Genomic DNA, 15,627 nt, shown 5'->3' with positions numbered 1-15,627 from the left:
ACTATTATAACAAGCATTGGCAAAAAGCAATAATATATTTTGGTCTCAAAATGCACACAATGCCATAGTAGTCCCTGGCACTGAACAAAACTACTTTCCATGCCAATATGCTCCGTGGAAAAGAGTGGAAAACAGTCAGTGGATGGATTAATAGATTTTTTATAAAAACAAAAGGTCTTGGTTGACCCCATACCTAATTGTGGGCTCAATTCTTAAAGAAAGCCACAAACTTTCACCCATGGTATGTGGCCCAGCATCAGTGCAGATTTACGTCTTTCATGAATTCACAAAAATGTACATAAGTAGGCTGGAAAATCATAGTCCTAAAAAATATTTGTGAACTGCTTTTTATCACGAGCAAATATGCTGGTGTAGGTGTAGATCTGCTCATTCGAATATTTGTTGAGCATTTACAAGTTCCCTTTCCCTCCAACAACTTTTTTTCCAACTCTGGAAGACGTTTTAATTCTGCCATTGTCATGAGTAAAGTTCTAACCCTTCTCAGTACGGGGAAAGATTAGATAAGAGCTAGTGAAAACCCCGAAAACATGCAATTTAGTACGCTTGCACAGACTCGATCTTTGATCTATCTCAAGTCAAGAAGATCTTTATTTCGGCAGTGCGCCATAAAAGAAGCAAATATAAAAAACAGTGCAAAATAGATAGCATTCAAAGTTCATAATGTAAAAACAATTACGGCAGAATTTTTCCATACACACAATTGGGCGGGTTTCATAAGTATTAGCCACAGTTAAAATTATTAAGACAATAAATAAATTTCATGTACCACTTTAAGAACGTATTAAAAAGACAGAAAAACAATATGCCACAGGCAGAAAGTGCGGGCTTAGATTCGTGCAATTAATAGCCTGCGTTTGAGCCACATAGCAGCCAGATATTTTGAGACGGCGAATACAATTGGACCAGTTGGTTTTTAGTATTCTGAATGCTTGCATGCATTGTCGAAAGCCTATGTTTTTACATAAAGGAAGAAGCCAATCGTTCCTAGCCTTGCGGTATCCTGGACAAAAAAACAGTAAGTGTAGTTCAGTTTCAGTATCATATTTACAAGCTGGGCAATTTTTCGGGGCTGAGGGTGACCACCTGCTAGTAAGCGCTTGCAGTGGTAGTACACCATGCCTCCACTGGACATATAGTTTTTTCGCTAAGAGAGGGTAGATGTCATCGAAAAATTGCTCAAATAAATAAATATCTTTGCCCTGGAGAAAAGAGGCTGTTGTAGAGCCAATTTGTGAATTGCATTGTACAGCATTAAGTCTGTCAGCACGAAATATGTTCGTGAGCTGGGTGCGCAAGACTTTTTTACAGCCCCGATCTGGGTCAGACCATAGCTTGAAGATTTCTAGCCTTATAAATTCTTTCCTTATGTATGCAAGCCAGGCAAAATTCCCCGAGACTGTGTAGTTCATGATCTCCTTAAGTTCTTCTCTATTTTGCGACAGCTCCGGGGTGACCCAGAGCCTACGCCAAAATCTCAGGGGTTTTAGTGCTAATTCTTCATGAATTAGTCAAATGCCCAGATCAAGCCTTAACGGGACAAGTGGGGTACTAGATGGTAATGCTACTAGCCCTCGTAGAAATTTATTTTCAATCACGGTGATTTCGGGCCTAACGGAGTAACCCCAGAGCTCACCCCCGTACATAATGGCACCCCTAGCTTGTGCCTTGTAGACCTCCATAGGGGGTCCCAGAGGTTTAATTGTAGATTTGTTAGATAGTTTAGCAATACCACCCGAGAGTTGGGCCAGTTTAAACTGTGACTTAATCTGCTGGGGGCCCCATGTAAGATTTTCATTAGTTGTGACCCCGAGATAGTCAAACGTGGTTACCCTTTCCCAAAGTATGGCCCCTAGGCTAGGGTTTGGCCGAGTAGTTCTCGGGGGTTGAAGATCATAAATGTAGTCTTTAAAGAGTTGATCTCCAAGCCTCGAATAGTACAGAATTCCTGAAAACCATCCAATGTATCCCCATGGGGTTTTTAGACAGAAAAAGGGTATCGTCGGCAAACATAATTGCCGTGACCCTATTGCCTGCCAACTTTGGGGCGTCATTATGGGAGACTCTATTAAGGTGCTTGATGACTCCGTTGACATAGAGGCAGAACAGGGTCGGTGCGAGCACGCACAGGAAATCTAGATGAGAGTGTGCCGTTTTTCCCACATCTTACTTGGGCAAAGTTGGCCTCGTGAAGCATCATCAAAATAGACAAAAGGTCCGTGGGAATACCCAGATCGTGAAGGACTGCCCAGAGTTTACCCCTGGGAACGACGTCAAAGGCGGAGCGGAGATCGACAAATACCATATAGAGGCTGCCACCCTCTATTCTCACTGTTTTCCAAAAAAGAAGTTGTCGATGAAAGATTTGATCCACAGTGGAGGTATTCTTCCTAAACCCCGCCTGATAGGTACTAAGGATTGCACACTCCTCTATCCAGTTCTGCAACCGGTCCAGAATCAGTCTGGCAAAATATGGGCACTATCTCTGCGCCCAGCCAAGTATGAGGGACCGTCATGCCTCTCAGAATCGCATTGAACAAGATCTGAAAATATGGACCCCAGACTTTTGGTTCCTGCTTAAAGAGATCCCCCGGAAGTTTGTCCAAACCTGGAGCTTTACCTGAGGCAAGTCACCTCATTATGCAATGTCGGTGCAACCTGGGCAACTGAGTCCTGAATATAGTCAGTGAGTCCCCCAGTGGAATATAAGGCCCGGTAATGACCTTCCCAAACTTCTGGGGCTAAGTTCGATTCTATTGCTGGTTTCAGCTCACTACTACCGTTATTTATTATGGTCCAAAATGTACGGGAATCTCTGGCTTCAAGTGCCTGGGATAAGCTAGACCATTTTTCGTGGTCCCACTCTTCCTTGGCGCAGTTAATCAGCCGTTTATATTGCACCCTCTTAATTTTGATTGTGGTCCTGTCGTTTTCTTTTATGGCCTGTAAGTTAGATTATACCAAGAGCAACGTGGCACCCTTTTTATTCTCCCCGACACCCGAGGATTGAGTAGCTCAGCCAGATTTAACAGGACGCCCTCGTTGTATGCCTCCAATTCTGATAGATAGTCATATGATGGTGGATGGCTAATCAGCTTTGCGATCTCACAGAACAAGGGAATTATTGAGCTATAAATGTTCCCCAGTTGTTCTGGATGTTAAACTAGTTTGTGCCAACTGACTCTTCACTGTCGTTAGAGACGGTAAGATTGCCGTCATTGGCGTCAGAGGATAGGACGTCACTCCCACTACTATAGGGTATGCCCAGTTTTAGAATAAGGGCATTATGGTCACTGTCTGCTCTTATAACAACATTAAAATCAATGACCAGTGGCCATAGCCTTGTCTCAGCCACAATATAGTCAAGAAGAGACGTATGTCCTGGTTTATTATAGGTACATTTGGCTGGGATATCGGAAGGAGTATGGCCGTTACATGCTCGTAGGGAGTGGTTTAGGGTAAGTGCCATAATTTGGATGGTCAACGGGGACCATGCCTTAGGAGCAGGAGCCTGGGTCACAGGGATAGACCAGCGCTCGTCCTCTGCGGTTAGTGCTTCATCGTTTAGGCCCTTGAGAGGTTCGTAATGGCAGTTCAGATCGCCGCCCACTAGCAAGCGGGTGCCAGTCGGGATTGTTGGAATAAAGAGGGATAAGTCCTCAATGGTACTCGACTCACAGGTTGGGCTTACAGGGCGGGAATAAACGGTAACACAAGTTTAAACGCATTAGGCCACGTAAGAACCACACACTGTATACCTTTAGAGTGAGTGTTTAAAACTTTAGTTATACAGCCAAGGTGGGTACCAACCCAAATAGTAAGGCCCCCAGACGGGCGACCTTTCCCTCCCCAGACAGCCGGTATGTAAAATGTGGCAAAGCCTGTCCGATGTAGCTCAGTGCGGGCCCATGTCTCCTGAAAGAGGCAAACATCGCTTTCGTCGACAAAGGATCCCCAATCAGGACAAGTCAGTTTACTTGGGAGCCCTGCCACATTCCATGATAGTATTGTAAGTGGATCTGGGCCAGGACCTCCACCATTGGGCTTAGAAGGAACCATGCTGCCAGTGTTTGTCAGTTTACTTGGGAGCCCTGCCACATTCCATGATAGTATTTTAAGTGGATCTGGGCCAGGACCTCCACCATTGGGCTTAGAAGGAACCATGCTGCCAGTGTTTGTCCGGGTCACTATATGCTCTAGGTGCGACAATGGAGTATTAGCCTCATCTACAGGAGTACTAGACTCGTGGGTTCTGTCAGTGGGGAGGCGGCTATTGCTAGGAGTAGATTGTGTTAGTGTAACCTCCCTAATTCTTCCCACCATCCTAACCACACTGGCGCTGTTTCTTTTCCTTTCTTTTACAGTTCCACCCACTACTTTGCCAGCCATATCAGTGTTGATCACTTCCCCCTGTGAGGGCCACCGTCAATCCACCTGATCCAGACTACTAAATCTGTTGTGTAGGCTTATTGCCACTGGATCTGGAGAATCTCTGAACCTACGCTGGCTAATACCGTCCACCGAGCGGCGCCCTACCAAATTCCAGGGTTGCTCAAGAGCTTTGGTGGAACACAATTGCCCCAGCGGATAAAAATAGGACAGGGGGAGGGACTGCATAGCTGTGGCAGAGTGAGACTGACCCCATTGGCAAATGTGAGACACCGTCCGAGTGTCTCTAAAATGTATTAATACACAGTCCCCAGTTAAATCCTTTACCCTATTGCCCACCCATGACACCCTACGTACAAGTAAGATTTCACTAGTCACAGTTGGCGGGAGGGGCCTATTTTTATTAAGCCAATCCGTGACTTTATTCTTAAGTGAAGTATGTGACTCCTCATTTTCATTGTTCAATACAGGGACCCCAGCTAGAACCACCACGTAGGGGCTAGATTCGGGTCGGTAAATTGATTTGAATGGGCCTGGGATTGCCAGCGCGCTGAATAAAAGTGTTGGGATCATTACGAAGTAACGGTTTGTGTCTTGGATTTAAGCCCTGGCCAACGGTGGATGCGTCTGAGGCACACCCTATGGTACCCATTGCCGCGCTGTCGGACCCTTGAGCTTTTGGGTCAAATACGGCTGACCTGGCCGGACCAGCAGTACCAACTGGTTCGGCAGGACCCAGAATACTTGAATCATTTTGGATAACACGAGGATGTTTGTCAATGGCCCTTGGTCGTTTCACAATAGCCCCTTCGGACCCATTGGAAGCTTTAGTTAAAATTAATAGGTTGGCTTCAATTGCAGCTAGTCTGTGCTTAAGAGGAGACAGGAGATCAGAAAAAAGAGCCCCCACTTTTGTCCAAAAGTCATTGTTCACAATGGGAGCTTGGACATTTTGCGTGTCAATAGCCGTAAGTTCTACATCAGGTGGCACTTGTGCTGGCTCTTCGCGGGGTTCCAACACTTGTAGCTCAGCCTTCTCCAGCCTTCTTCTCTTTGGTTTGGTGAGGGACCCTTTAGTTGAATAACCCGTGTCCCGTTTATTTTTAGTGGCTCCTTGTGCCTTAGGTGAGTGAATTTTTCTGCTCAATGGGGGGACAGTCATTGATTTTGTTTTCGGGTAGGATAGCTCAGTTGGTGAACTTGTCTCTATTACGGAGTCTGTCAGATCGCTTGTCACCGTGTGGGTAGCCCTAGGAGGTGAGCAGTTACCACATGCCGAGCCCTGTGCATCTTGATTAGCCGGCAAGTGTCCATCCCCCAGCTGACCAAATTGAGCGAGCGCGTCGATTGATTGCTGCCGTTCTGTTACTGCTATCTCTTGCGCAAGCACATTTGATGCTTTTGTGAAAAAATAGTCCAGTGTTCCCATCATGCCCCCACTTTTTGTGCACGACTTGTCCTTGGTGGGACCCTGCGCCATCTTTAGTAGACGGAAGATTTGTACCCCCAGTAAAAGAACTCAAGTGCTTAACTTACCAAACAGAGACAGGAGTTAGAGAGTGGGCCCAGCCTTCGCCGGCCTCGAACGGTCTCTAATGGTGTAACCGGCAATATAGGACTTCCGGAACAGGGGGAGGAGCTCGTTGGTAGTAAGTGCGGGGACTCCTGGGCAATGGAGTCCCGCTGTCTCCCTCACTCCGTCCGGTCTTTGTTGCCCCAAGCAGTCGCAGCAGCCGCTGCGAGCATATGTAGCCCCCTCAGTGTTGCCTAGGCCTAGGCCCCGTACCGGACCCCAGTCTCAGCATTCAGCAAGTGTTCCAGCTGCACTTCAGTGCACACTACTGGGCTGGTGATACCTCCCCCCCAGGATCTTCAATCCGTTATGCTCCCCGTCCGTGGTGTGGGCACACTTCTCTTTCCTCAGCACTTCGAGAATCAAGCTCTGGGCCAGGCAGTCGGCAGGGACCTCCCAGGGCCCTCTCAGCCCCGACCTCCAACCGATAACAGAGCCGCCCAGAGGCCTCCCATATCAAGCCCAGTACTGTCTGTCCCGATCCTAGCAGTAGGCCCGACAGTTTATAGCAGGCCCCCCTCACCGCCTGTTTTCTCTCTGGGAGCTCCCTTCAGGGACGGGGCCAGCTCGGCTTCCCGCGGCGTTCCCGCGGTGTTCCGCAGCCTCGCCGCGTCCTTCACGTACTCAAAGCCGGCTCCGCTCCGATGTCTCAAGCCGGCCCACAGGCCCCCACAGCGCCGGCCGAGAAGAGAGGCCGCAAAGCAGGCAGCCCGAGGTCCTCTGCTCCCGCAGTCTCCACTCGCTCACAGCTGGCTCCCTCGTCCTCGCCGCCGCCGATCTATCTAGTTAGGCTTCATGGCATAGTTGCTCAACAAGCTAGTGCCTAGACACCTTCGGGTAATTGTTTGCGCTTTATAAATCCTATTTTCATTTCATTTCTAAGGGGGATTGCAACCCTAGAACTATTGCTTAACGCTACCTCCAGTCACAGTATGTAGATCTGTAGAAAGGTGGCAAAATATGGAAATTGCTGGAATTCAAACCCTACTCTATTCGGAGCAGAAAGGCCAATATCAAAGCTTTTATATATTGCGATAGCTGCCATAATTTGTCACTGCACTATGTGACACCAAAGAGAAAACTGTATTTTTTTATAGGACAATAACATTTATGAAGCGACTTGTCCCATGGACAAGTAGATATGTTATCAAACTCCACACCTCTGCTACATGACAAATCACAGTTAGTATTAATCCTAAACGGTTTGCCATTTCAGCTAGTAGCCAAAGCGTAGTATTTTCTTGGAAACTTATATACCAGTAAGACCACTATTGAACGTCCCTTCTAAGATTGGTATCATTTTTTCAATAGTGTAATGTGAGAAATCATTCATCAACTGAGGAGTTCTATTAAAAAACTTCTCAATTTTCTGTTTTTAAAGAATTCTGAAAATGTACAGCAACTTCAAAATACAAATAAAAACAGTAAAACATTAGGAGTGTTTTAAACATGGACCCGTGAGCTCCAATTATGTACATTTAAGAAAGGAATAATTAAAAGTATCTTGAAAGGTGTAATGATATCAGCATTTATGGAATGTTTGACATCTCATTATTACAGTGGACATTTAGATAGATGTCAAGTTGCATGTCAATAATGTACTTTCTCTGTTTAATTTCCAGCCCAGTTATTTTTATTTTGATAATCGTACTCGCATGCTGCGACAATGCACGCCGAAAAGTTCCAGGCAATTTTATTTTGCTTGGATTGTTTGTGAGTATAATCCCTCATAAAGTCATCGGCGATAAAAAAAATGTTCCTTGTTATAATTTTGCTATAATTGATGTAAATGCTGGTCAAAACAAAATTGGTAGAAGAAGCTTATGAAATAGGTTTTGAGTGTACATCTATTTTAATGAGCAGCTGCACATTTCGGAAGCCCTGTATTATGCATTCACAAAGAATTTGCATACCAACTCCCTTATTAAAATCTGTAATTTATTCACGGTAGCTAAAACATGAATCAGTGTACTTCTAACTATTTATTCTGTTAGAAATACAAACTTAATTAAAACCAATTTCATGTCTATACAGCACACTTGCCACTTGGCAAATTTAGTAGAGTCACCATATTAAAACATAATTTGTTATAAAGTCATACAATGCATGTTCTGCTATTAAGTATTTACTATTTGATGATTTCGAAACACTTGCTCTTTGTCATGATATGTACATGGTCATCTTTAGATGATACTTTTCTACCATTATCATCCTAGTTCAGGTACTGTTTGTCATGTAATTCTTTTTAACTTTTTACATCTATGCATCAACTTTTGGCATTTATTTATCGCTGTTGCTTTGAAACTGTGTTTCTTTTCATCCAAATAAAATAAAATATTTCAACACAAACATGTTTCAGTGTTCAACAATACATAGAAGCCCTCGTTACGATGCCAGTCGGACGAGTGCTTGACCGTCTGACATCGTAGCAGGAATAGGACCTCAGGTCAAGGAGTCAGAGGTCCCACCCGACGAATTACAATGCAACCGCCAGCACGGAAACATAGCCTTTACTATTGCAGCGTGTGCTGATGGCAGGAAAACGGCCGCAGCACAAGCCACAATAGTAAAGGGTATGTTTTCAAACATCTGTGCACCCTGTGCCAGGCACCATGTGGTGCCTGTCACACGGGGCATGGATGTTTAGGGGAGCATCACATGTGCCCCCCTGGGCCCATAGCAGAGGCCCACGGGTGACAGTGGCCCTGCTAGAGGCCCCCAAAGTCCATTCCGTCTGCCTTTATATGGCGGTCGGTTATTTGCCTTGAAGTATCACTTTGGAATAAGTCTTAAGTGGGTTGTCGATAGCTGCTCATGCTCTGTGACTTGATATGGTCAAGCTCTTTGAACTGTGACTTTATGTAGGATATTTAGACCCGCATAACGAGTTGTTCCATGGCCCCTAAAATGGAGCATAACAAGTTAATTTTGGTGCTTACTGCACTAAAATACGCATGTTCTGGTATTTTGCCAGACATTTTGCCCCGAATAAATATCAGCAGGTTATGAACTGCCATCATTTATTGAGGTGTGATTTGTTTTTTTGCAAAACTTAAAACGAGCACATGGAATTTATCAACTAACTCATAATATGGATCTTGGAGGTCATTATGCAAATAAGGAGGATTTCCGGGGCAGGGACTAAGTGAAGAGAGCAATATAACTGCACATTTTCAAAAACTCTGAAAACAATGAAAACTCTGAGCATAGGGATCAATTAAGTGTAATGGGATAACTTCTTAGTGGACATATGCAACTTGGTTATGTTAAATAGTCTGTGGTCTAACACAAGGGGTGTCTGAAGTGGAGTATACATTTTCCTTAAATAGAGCCTCTGCACAGGGTTCATTGTTGTTTGACCAGGCATGACAAGATGATGGAATTCCATATTGCAGTGCAGAAGCAAAGCCTTGAGAATCGCCCTTAAAATTATAAACAATGAGGAAGCGGAGAAACAAGAGGAAAGTCCAGCTTATGTATATTTGCTGCAATGTAGTTGAAAATGTCCTGAGCTTCTATTTCAAAGTGGTTCGGTAGGACATCGCTGAAATGCTGGGAAAGAATAGAGACACCTTTTCAGAGCAAAATGCTGTGTGTCCTTGGTGGGCACAGAAAAGAATCAAGTGGAATAGTAATACTTTTGAGCTTTTTTAATAGTTGCTCCTCTCTTCAGTTGTGTGTGCAACATTGCTTGTCCTCTTGGTCTATTACATTCCTCCTGTGGCATTTGAAGATTTGATTTGGATGCATCAGGCAATCAGGTTCTATTTCTATGGTGAGAGACTAAAATTATATTCTAAAATGTAAATGTCTGTCACTGTTGCCTATTCACTACACACAAATCAAGATGAGGTAAAAATACAGCATAGTGAACATAGTAAATAGGCTTGTGCAAATGAAAGCAATTGGCCTCCCTTTCCCTCTTCCAAGGTGCCATTTTGATGCTTTTCTCTCTGGCCTGCACTACACCCAGTTCCCGCAAAATGGCTGAAGCCTAATTAAAGGAGGTAGAAAGAAGCTCACACTAAAGGGGACCAGCCATCTTGGAGTGATGATATTAGGTTTGCTCCCTATCCCTGTAGGGATATTACCTCCCGATCTTGCTGCTAAGGTTGGAGTGCTATACTCTTGACATGCGCCAACAGGTCAACAGGACGGTATCTACCTGTTGGGGTATAATCCATGTTCTCAGGAAAATTAGGAATTATCTTTCCCTGCAGGCAAGAAGGCAACTTGCTGTCGCCCTTTTGGGGTCTCGTCTGGACTACTGCAATGCGCTGTATGCTGGACTGAATAAGAGTCAGATGCAGCGCTTGCAAGTAGTCCAGAATGCGGCAGCCAGATTTGTCCTTGATCTTCCCCGACGCTCTTCGGCCACGTTGGCCAGGAAGCAGCTTCACTGGCTTCCGATAAAGGAGCGGATTGTCTTTAAGTCCATGTGTATGGTCTATAAGGCCTTGGCAAAAAGTAGCCTCACAGGCATTGGATCCATCTTGACCTATTACAACCCAGGCAGGAACCTCCGCTCCTCCAATCATTTTCTTCTCCACATCCCTCGCATTCGGAAAGCCAGATGGGGTGGTAGGGCTTTTTCCCTCTTGGCTCCTAAATGGTGGAACGACCTTCCATTAGAGCTCAGGTCCCTCCCCTCCCTTCAAACCTTCAGAGCTGCCCTTAAAACACGCCTTTTTGTCCAAGCATATGAGTAAGCGTATGAGTGCTCGCTTTCTGATCTTTTTGTTAGGCGCCTTGACACCTGCGGGTTTTAGTTTGCACATTACAAGATGCATAATAAATACAAATAAATATTTCTAGAGCTCTCTGTGCTTTGGTGGGTCAACCTTTATGCTCTGGGTTATGAAGGTGAGAGTTTTTATTTTATTTTTTTATGGTCATCTTGTTGTCTTTCTCTCTACCCAGCACTACACCCTGTCCTGCTAAATGACTCAAGCATAACTAAAGGAGGTAGAAAGAGGACTACTGTCCGAAAGAGCTCCTAAAGGGGGCCATCTTGGAGTGGTGGTATTTACTTTGCTCCCCCAACAACTGAAAGAGGACTAGACTCACATACTAACAAGACAATGTTTCTCACCTGAGGCGGCCATATTGCAAATACCCAACTTTTATACCTTAAGCTCCCCCTGGGCATACAATTTTGCGACCATCCTGGATTAGCTAGTTCCTCAAACATTTAAAGGGAGATCGCAACTCCCTGTCAGTATGCGATAAATTACACACCCCCCTACGGAGCATTACAGCTGTAACTTAACCTCCCAAGCAATCGTCAACTATGTTTCCACTTAATCCATCCAGCAATGTGGCTCTTGTGCTCTACGTACCCAACTCATGGACCATAATTTACATGGAAAATAGGTCCAATGATGCTAAAAAAAACTTCAAACACAGAACTTTCGAACAGCACACAGAAACACTTATAGCCGACAACTACCACAGCACAAAAGACGGCAATAAGAAAACCGACTTTGTCTTCTACACTAAACGCCCCACAAAATGGAAAAACATTTTCCTTCTACACCTGCAAGTCACTAAGTCAACCAAAATACCCTATAGTTAAAAAATGTCCACATTCGTCTCTCCCACCTTTAGAGGGGAATTCCCCATCTCCATCTTCAGAACTGAAATAATTCTTATCAGGCCACTGACCCTCACCTCACCACCTTTGACTGGCACTTCCCTACATTACTCTCCGCATTAGCTCAACAAAAGCACCTAACCTACTCTCCCATACCTCCCTGCCCCTGGCAAAAAACCCAGAACCGACTCTTTCCCCCTTCCGGGCAGACTCACTCTCCAGCACAGAAACATCCACCTTTACTCATTACATTCCCAATTCCCCCATTACCTCACTCCCCCGACAAACATCCACCCTAATGACTGTAATAACCCCCACCCGGCCAAAAAATACTCTGTTAATAAACCCCCAAAGCTTATCTTGTGATAGGCAGATCGGACACCAACCATAGTTGGTCACTAGTGAACTTGCTTTAGGCACTCCCCTCCACACCACATTAGACCCGACTCTGCGTGCTCAAACTATCTCCAACCCCAATACTCTCCTCCTTCCACATGCCCTAACACTCATCACTACTAAGGTCACTGCTAGCCCCAAGGACACTGACCTTCCTCTGAGCACTGCGAACGTGCCTGACTCTGACCCAAGACCCCCAATGCCCCCTCTCAATCCCACATCTGGACGCATCAATGATCTGACTTCAACCGTGCAATCAATCTCCACTCAATACCCAAAGTACACTCTCCTGACACTGACCCTAGACATACAATACTCCCACAGAAGGCTAGAAGCACAACCGACTCACTTATACAATGACTGATCCGAATGGAGGAGAAAATCAACTCTCTAGCGCCGACATCATCCATCTAAGACAAGACCATTCTTGCCTGTCGAAGCCACCCAGGTCATACATGAGTAGCTGCCTCCACCCCACACACACTGACAACCCTGTGGCCTTACAAGGCACCACATGGCTCCCTTTGGAGGACCAAGCCCAATGTCCCCTCCGTGCGCTCCATCCCATCTCGATTTCGAAGCCGATGATATCAGCCAGATTACGATTCCCTCCTCAATCCCTGTAACACTTGGCACAAGCAGAATCCCCAGAATATTCTATTCTCCTAGACATCCAGCTCAATACACTACTATTCATACAGTAAATTCCAGCAATAAGTATTCCTGTCCTTTCTCATGCATGCTGCTCAACTGTAGATCAGCAGTACTTCATGCCACAGATATTGCTGAAGTTATACTCAGTGAAAAAATTGATATAGCCTTCCTCACTGAATCCTGGCTCAATAACCACTCTTCCCCCATTCTAGACATTCTCACCCCTCCAGGCTACAACATCATCAGAGAGGACAGATCGATTAGAACAGGTGGCGGACTAGCTATCATTCACAAAGAAGGAATACAACTTGCCACATTATGAAATGCAGAGTACCTTGGTGTTGAAATTACAGTCAAAGGCTCCTTGCCCATCAAATTCCACACCATCCACCACGCACCAGGTGAGCGTCCTCACTTCGCCGAAGAACTAACCAACCTAATTACACAATTCTCACTAACTGATACAAAAGACTTCTTCCTGGGGGACCTCAATAGCCACTGGAATAACCGATATGACACCACAGTCCAGAACCTAATCAACCTGCTCAAAATCAATGACCTTAAACAACTTTGCAATGAACCAACTTGCATCAAAGAGCCACTCTAGATGGGATCATCACCAAAAATGAGCTGGTATTTATTATTGATTCACATGATAGAGACCAACCAACACGGTCTGCCAAACCTAAACACAGGACCAGGAACATCAAAAAAGTCCCAATCACGGAACTAGAATCCAAGATTCATGCCCAACTACAGCTTCATCCCCCTACTCACACAACCGATGACCTCACAGCACATTTTAACACAACAATGACTAAACTATTAGATCAAGTTGCTCCACCCAAACTCCAACAACCAAGATCCTCCAAATCAAATTCTTGGTTCAACATGGATTTCAATGATGAAGGGCGGCTACTCAGGCAGGCAGAAAGGTCATGGAGACAAAACCCTTCGACTATACACCTACTTAGAGCTACTTGGATGTCTTATAAAAAGCACATCTTCAGAGAAAAGGCATCTTTCTTTCACAGCTGGCTAGACCAGGCTAAGAATAGACCCAGGTAACTCTTCAACAGTGTTAAAGGACAAACTAACAGCGCACCTTTGCAGGACGTAATAGCCACCAATGAATGCTGTGAAGAAATTGCCAGTTTCCTCACAGATAAGGTCACAAAAATTGATCAATCCTTCTTCCAAAGCCCCAACCTACCTCCTCTCCCAGCCTGTCCCACTATGCGTGCCTCTGACCAAACAGAACTGATTCCTACCAAGGATAACCTGGTACCAAACCATACGAAAAATTTGTCCAACTGGCCGGAATTCAAAACCGTGTCCCAAAAAGAAGTCTTCAATATAATTGCGAGCCTGAAGCCCACTTTCCACACCACTGACCCTCTCCCTTCCACAATAGTACAAAATCTTAACAACATTATCGCCCCCTTCTGGACAAAAATCATTAACTCCTCTCTCACTTCAGGCTGTGTAGCAGACTCCCTCTAACTAGGACAAATTCCACCTATTCTAAAAAAAAAACAGGAGCTGACCCTAACCATCTCAACAACCTCAGGCCTATCTCTAATCTCCCTTTCTTTAAACCCTAGAGAAATGCGTTCTCCAACAACTCAACAAACATATTGACCATTTCAACCTCTTTGATCACTTTCAAGTTTTAATCGGGTTTCAGAAAGGGCTGTAGCACTGAAACAGCCATGCTCAATATCTCTGATGATATCCACAGATCCTTAGATGAAGGTATAGAATGTCTTCTCATCCTTTTTGGCCTATCTGCTGCGTTCGACACAATATACCATACAGCGTTACTTAAGACCCTAATAAGACGCTCTGGCATTAACGGTACAGTACTAAAATGGTTTACTTCCTACCTTCACCATAGATCGCAACAAATTAAAATCACCTCCTGCCTCTCTAAGCCTACACAAATCATGCTTAGTGTCCCCCAAGACTTGATCCTCTGCCCGATCATCTTCAATCTCTTCATGGAACCACTCACAAGCATACTAAAGCAAGCTGGAGTTAAATATCACCTATATGGAGATGACACTCAACTCTACTACAAAATCAAATCTTCCAGTGACATCCGACACCTCATTGATACACTAACCAAGATGCAATCCTGGTTTTGCTCGAACCACTTAAAACTGAACATGGACAAAACTGGACTAATATTGTTCTCTCTGAAAAATAACCACCTACCAATCCAAGATTTGCTCAAGAACTTCGATGCCCTTCCCCCCATTGATGCACCGAAGTTGGGTGGTGCATTGCGCGCGACTGTCCACATATGTGACACCCACTGACACGTTATACTGACTGAGACACTATGTCTTGTGCCCATATGTAGAGTTTGACTCACAGTTTTTCTTTTTTTATAAATTGTTTTATATTGATGCCTACCTGTGAATCCGTGACGGACTTGTATTGAGTTTACATGAGAGACCGTTTGCTGAGCAGCAATTTTGTATATGAGTTTGTTGGTGAATGCACTCTAATATGTACATGTATAAAATTACAGACTACACGATGGTCCATCCTTAATGGTGGCGGGAGTTCTCCGGGCATCGCAACAAAGCCATTCGAGCTGCAGTTCTTTTATTACCAATATAACAAAAAGTAAATTGTTGTAAAGCAGAAGCTAACAATCTTTTGTTGCGGAAAATCAATAAAAATGATTACCCCCCCAAAAAAAGAACCTCGATGCCCTAAACTGGGCCCTCATCCTCTCCGAATCGGTAAAGTCACTAGGCATTACCCTGGACAAGAACTTGTCAATGAAGGACCACATCATATACTCCACCAAAGGTGCACTGTAATCCCTAAAAGACCCCAAGAAAATCAAACCTTACATCCCCCAGGATGATTTCAAGACAATAGTGTAATACCTAGTCCTCTCTAAACTGGATTATGGGAACGCCATCCTAACAGGGACGCCTAAATCCCACCTAGCCCCACTAAGGTCAGTCCTCAACATGGCAGCCCGACT

At 44.8% G+C, this 15,627-nt stretch overlaps 1 protein-coding gene across 1 annotated transcript in view; it reads left to right on the top strand.

Annotated features, from left to right (window-relative positions):
* The window catches only part of LOC144784694 (protein lifeguard 1-like), a 306,155-nt gene that overhangs the window by 177,550 nt on the left and 112,978 nt on the right, over positions 1–15,627 (top strand). Inside the window, exon 5 of the mRNA XM_078663646.1 lies at positions 7,603–7,693. Within this exon, the coding sequence (XP_078519772.1) occupies positions 7,603–7,693 (91 nt within the window). The remainder of the gene's footprint in view (positions 1–7,602; positions 7,694–15,627) is intronic.

This window comes from Lissotriton helveticus, chromosome 10, assembly GCF_964261635.1.
Source record: "Lissotriton helveticus chromosome 10, aLisHel1.1, whole genome shotgun sequence".
NCBI classification, from domain to species: domain Eukaryota; kingdom Metazoa; phylum Chordata; class Amphibia; order Caudata; family Salamandridae; genus Lissotriton; species Lissotriton helveticus.
Note: the sequence above shows the minus strand (reverse complement) of the source record. Positions and strands in the feature narration are given on the sequence as shown.